This window comes from Entelurus aequoreus, linkage group LG27, assembly GCF_033978785.1.
Source record: "Entelurus aequoreus isolate RoL-2023_Sb linkage group LG27, RoL_Eaeq_v1.1, whole genome shotgun sequence".
Classification (NCBI taxonomy): Eukaryota; Metazoa; Chordata; class Actinopteri; order Syngnathiformes; family Syngnathidae; genus Entelurus; species Entelurus aequoreus.
The window spans coordinates 13,857,900-13,863,899 of NC_084757.1; the positions used below are offsets into that span (position 1 = coordinate 13,857,900).

At 39.3% G+C, this 6,000-nt stretch overlaps 1 protein-coding gene across 7 annotated transcripts in view; it reads right to left on the reverse strand.

Moving 5' to 3' along the window:
• Window positions 1–6,000, reverse strand: part of osbpl1a (oxysterol binding protein-like 1A) — a 176,556-nt gene that overhangs the window by 65,917 nt on the left and 104,639 nt on the right. For all 7 annotated transcript variants that reach the window (XM_062038758.1, XM_062038756.1, XM_062038757.1 and 4 more), the window contains exon 16: window positions 68–230. In XM_062038758.1, the coding sequence (XP_061894742.1) occupies window positions 68–230 (163 nt within the window). The remainder of the gene's footprint in view (window positions 1–67; window positions 231–6,000) is intronic.

Consider the following 6,000-nt stretch of genomic DNA (forward strand, 5'->3'; position numbering starts at 1 on the left):
TCCTACACAACAAATACATGTCGCTGCCAATCAAGTTGAACTCCACAAAGGCAAAAATCCCACTCACCAGACAGGGCGTCGTGGAACTCATCGTCGCTGAGAACGCTTCGTTGTGACGACCCCTTGACGACGGACTGCTCCAGCTCGTGGTGCTCGGTGGCCAACGTCTGCAGTGCTTTGGAGAGTATCTTATTCTTCTCCACCTCCAGCTCCAATTTCATGCTACGCACCTGCGCACGCACACACAGAGCAACACTACATGTATACACTGAGAGGAACACAAACATTGACTTCTATGGGAGAACAAACACAACGGGGCTGCAAACTTTCAGTCCAAACAGGAATACAGCGCATGAGCCAACCAGTGTGTGTGGGTGTGTGTGTGTGTGTGTGTGTGTTCTTGTATTTCTACCCTTCTTGAGAAATCAACAAGGAAAAGTACCTTCCATATGAGGACCGAAATCATGGTCCCAATACGGAAAACCATTGCATCTAATAGAGAGCCAAATACTAGAGTCCGTGAACATTGCTCCAAAGTCAGGATTTTTTTTGTTGATTTAATGTGCATCCAAAGTAAACATTGACAGGTGCAAAGGCAGCAATATATGATAAAACAAGACGGCAGCTAAAGAAGGACTTCCCTATTCATCCCCCGAATAGAACCCGCCAGGTGAACGGCTGATTTTACGATTTACGGTGCTGACGTAAGACAACCCGCGTCCCATATGTGACCGTAGGACGGACAAATACACTAGGGTACTAAGACTATAGTGGCCACTAACAGTTAGCTTGGGTTGCCCAAAGTGAGGCACAGGGGCCATTTGTGGTCCGTGACTCGTTTGTCATCGGTCTTAAGCACGTTACAAATAACAAAAAATAGAGATCTCATTTGCAGCCCTGGTGGTGAAATCTATCAAAATTAGGGTGGTGCAAAAAAAGAAGGGATTTTGTCAGTTTTAAAAGTGCTCCCCCTCTGGTCAACATATGAAATAACAAGTGTGTGTAAGAAGTAGAAATGCGCCCCCTTTGGCCAAAATTAATTAAAAAAATTAAATAAATATGTATATAAAGACATACTGTAATAAATAACTAAATAATGAAGATTAAAAACAAAAATAAAATACAATAAAATAACTAGAAGTAGTCTTTTTCTCACAATGTGTCGACTTTTTTCTTATAAAATTGGGAACAATTTCTCATATTCTTTCTGTTTCTGTAATATTGCAATATTTTCTCGTAAAATTATTACTTTTTAATGTAAAACGATTACTTTTTAATGCAAAATGGTGACATTTGTCATGTAAAATTCTGACTTTTATCACAATATTGCCAATTTTTTTTGTTGTTCTTGTAAAATAGGGACATTTTTTGACTACAATTATGACTTTTTAGTAAAATTCCGATCATCATTATCCATGCATCCATTTTCTACCGCTTGTCCCCCCTGGGGTCGCTGGAGCCTATCTCAGCTGCATGAGAATGTTGCCAAAATTTTAAAGTTTCCTTACAAAATTGTGACTTTTGTCGAGTAAAATTACGACTCTTTTTATAAAATTGCCAAAATGTTAAGCTTTTGTTGTAAAATTGCGACTGTTATTGAGTAAAATTCAAACTTGTATCATGATATTGCACAAATGTTCAGTTTTTCTTCTAACATTTTGACTTGCATTGAGTAAACTTACGATTTTTATTTTAATACTGCCAAAATTCTAAATTTTTCTTGGGAAATTGTGACCTTTTTCCTGTGAAATTCCAACTTATTTTTCACAACAAGCTTTTTTTTATATTTGTAGAGTATGTATATACACTATATTGCCAAACGTATTTGGCCACCTGCCTTGACTCACATATGAACTTGAAGTGCCATCCCATTCCTAGCCCATAGGGTTCAATATGATGTCGGTCCACCTTTTGCGGCTATTACAGCTTCAACTCTTCTGGGGAGGCTGTCCACAAGGTTGCGGAGTGTGTTTATAGGAATTGTTCCACCATTCTTCCAAAAGCGCATTGGTGAAGTCACACACTGAAGGCCTGGCTCTCAGTCTCCGTTCTAATTCATCCCAACGGTGTTCTATTGGGTTCAGGGTCAGGACTCTGTGCAGGCCAGTCAAGTTCATCCACACCAGACTCTGTCATCCATGTTTTTATGGACCTTGCTTTGTGCACAGGTGCACAGTCATGTTGGAAGAGGAAGGGGCCCGCTCCAAACTGTTCCCACAAGGTTGGGAGCATGGAATTGTCCGAAATGTTTTGGTATCCTGGAACACTCAAAGTTCCTTTCACAGGAACTAAGGGGCCAAGCCCAACTCCTGATAAACAACCCCACACCATAATTCCTTCTCCACCAAATTCCACACTCTGCACCATGCAGTCCGAAATGTACCGTTCTCCTGGCAACCTCCAAACCTAGACTCGTCCATCAGATTGCCAGATGGAAAAGCGTGATTCATCACTCCAGAGAAGGCGTTTCCACTGCTCTTGAGTCCAGTGGCGACGTGCTTTACACCAGTGGTCCCCTACCGTGGCCCGGTACCGGTCCGTGGACCGATTGGTACCGGGCCGCGGCTGCACAAGAAATTAAAAAAAATTAAAAATTTTTTTTTTGATTTTTATTTGATTTTTTAAAATTAAATCAACATAAAAAACACAATATATATATACATTACATATCAATATAAATCAATAGTAAGCACACTAATTGTATTTCTGACTGACAAAAAAAAAAAAATTTTTTTAACTTAAATTTTACACACCTGTGGCCGGGCCAAGTGATTAGGACACCTGATTCTCATCATTTGGATGGGTGGCCAAATATAGTGTATTATTAATGTTGTAAATACAAATCTTTATATATCTGGAAAGGGTGGTCCTAAAGAGGTAGGCATTTTTCAGAGGTCTCAAGAAGGTAAGAAATACAAGAATGTGTGTGTGTGTGCGGACGGCCACCTCGGCGACGTCCTCATCATTACGGCAAGATGGGGACGCAGCTGAGAGCGGCGAGCCAGGGTCAGGTGTAATGGTAGCACAGCTGCAGGAATATGACTCCCCATGAGGAGTGGAGCTCAAATGACGGGTAATGGACTCGCATCCAGCATTAGCCAGAGCCGCCTGGGTAATAGGGAGAATTTCAGCCGCGTGCTACCCCTAACACACCTCACCTGATGGTTTGATTTGGAAAAAGACAAGCATGGGGAAGTGAGGGGAATATCGACGCTAAAGTGTGGAATAACACCAGGCGAGGCGAGGTGAAGCCGGGAGGAAATGATGTTTAATAAAAGATGACGCCACAGGGAACTTGAAAGGGGGAACTTTTAGCTCTCCATAGGGAACGATTTGCAATCTTTGCCTCCCCGGGGAAGGAATGCACACCCCGATGGCTCCGGCTACGGTGGGGAATATTCAGGTCGTTCCTACCGAGACGAAGACAAATAGACGGTTGGGGGATTATGTGGGTCGATTTTTTTTAAATGGCGCATGTGAAAAGGCTCGCACAGCTGAGTGACGGAGGCCCGGGCCAGGTGTCAAAACCCTGAAAGCCCTGGCCTGGCTCCCACACCCACAACATTTGGAAGATCTGGCAGCTCCTTTGGCCTCCAGGCGATCACAGACCCAAATTAATTCTTGGTTTTTGAGATGAAACGAGACGGCATGACCGTGACAGTTGATGTTGCAGTTGGCGACACATTTGAGTTCCGGGAGATGAATCTTTTCTAGCCTTTCCAATGAATATTATTGGAAGTTGATCTGTGCGGTATAATGTGGAGAAACTCTTGATTATTTCCATCAGTGATTTTCCAGGACTTCGCCAAAAACTATTACTGAAATTCCACGGCCAGAACAAATTAATTTATCCCTATCAGACCACTTAAAAAAAATGATTGTAACACTAATACAGAGGTCCCTAAACTTTTTTGACTCGTGGCCAAACAGCTCAATTTTTGTGTCATCTGACATCACATGGACAAAGATGAGACCTTCTGGAGGAAAGTTCTGTGGTCAGATGAAACAAAAGTTGAGCTGTTTGGCCACAATACCCAGCAATATGTTTGGAGGAGAAAAGGTGAGGCCTTTAATCCCAGGAACACCAAACCTACCGTCAAGCATGGTGGTGGTAGTATTATGCTCTGGGCCTGTTTTGCTGCCAATGGAACTGGTGCTTTACAGAGAGTAAATGGGACAATGGAAAAGGAGGATTACCTCCAAATTCTTCAGGACAACCTAAAATCATCAGCCCGGAGGTTGGGTCTTGGGCGCAGTTGGGTGCTCCAACAGGACAATGACCCCAAACACACGTCAAAAGTGGTAAAGGAATGGCTAAATCAGGCTAGAATTAAGTTTTTAGAATGGTTTTCCCAAAGTCCTGACTTAAACGTGTGGACAATGCTGAAGAAACAAGTCCATGTCAGAAAACCAACACATTTAGCTGAACTGCACCAATTTTGTCAAGAGGAGTGGTCAAACATTCAAGCAGAAGCTTGTGGATGGCTACCAAAAGCGCCTTATTGCAGTGAAACCTGCCAAGGGACATGTAAGCAAATATTAACATTGCTGTATGTATACTTTTGACCCAGCACATTTGCTCACATTTTCAATAGACCCATAATAAATTCATAAAAGAACCAAACTTTATGAATGTTTCTTGTGACCAACAAGTATGTGCTCCAATCACTCTATCACAAAAAAATAAAAGTTGTACAAATTATTGAAACTCAAGACAGCCATGACATTATGTTCTTTACAAGTGTATGTCAACTTAAGATTGCGACTGTTTATACATATATACATACATATATATATATACAGTATATATATATATATATATATATATATATATATATATATATATATATATATATATATATATATATATATACTGTATATACATGCATATACACATATATATATACATATACACATATATATATATATATATATATATATACATATACACATATATACTGTGTATATATATATATATATGTATTTACATATATATATATATATATATATATATATATATATATATATATATATATATATATATATGTACCTATATATGTATATATATATATATACACTACCGTTCAAAAGTTTGGGGTCACACTGAAATGTCCTTATTTTTGAAGGAAAAGCACTGTACTTTTCAATGAAGATAACTTTAAACTAGTCTTAACTTTAAAGAAATACACTCTATACATTGCTAATGTGGTAAATGACTATTCTCGCTGCAAATGTCTGGTTTTTGGTGCAATATCTACATAGGTGTATAGAGGCCCATTTCCAGCAACTATCACTCCAGTGTTCTAACGGTACAATGTGTTTGCTCATTGGCTCAGAAGGCTAATTGATGATTAGAAAACCCTTGTGCAGTCATGTTCACACATCTGAAAACAGTTTAGCTCGTTACAGAAGCTACAAAACTGACCTTCCTTTGAGCAGATTGAGTTTCTGGAGCATCACATTTGTGGGGTCAATTAAACGCTCAAAATGGCCAGAAAAAGAGAACTTTCATCTGAAACTCGACAGTCTATTCTTGTTCTTAGAAATGAAGGCTATTCCACAAAATTGTTTGGGTGACCCCAAACTTTTGAAAGGTAGTGTATGTATATATATATATATATATATATATATATATATATATATATATATATATATATATATATATATATATATATATATATATATATATATATATATATATATATATATATATATATATATATATACATATATATATGTACATACCTGTATATCTATACATATACATATACACATATATACCCTGGGTAACACAAGAGGTTAAAGCTGTCCTCAACAAGAAGAAAGCTGCCTTCAGGAGTGGAGACAGGGAGGCAATGAGAGCAGCACAGCGGGAGGTGAAACAACGCGTGAGGGAAGCTAAGGACAGCTACAGGAAGAAGCTGGAGCAGAACAACATGAGGGAGGTCTGGGAAGGTGTGAAAACCATCACAGGCCACAAGGCAAAGACCAGAGCTGTTG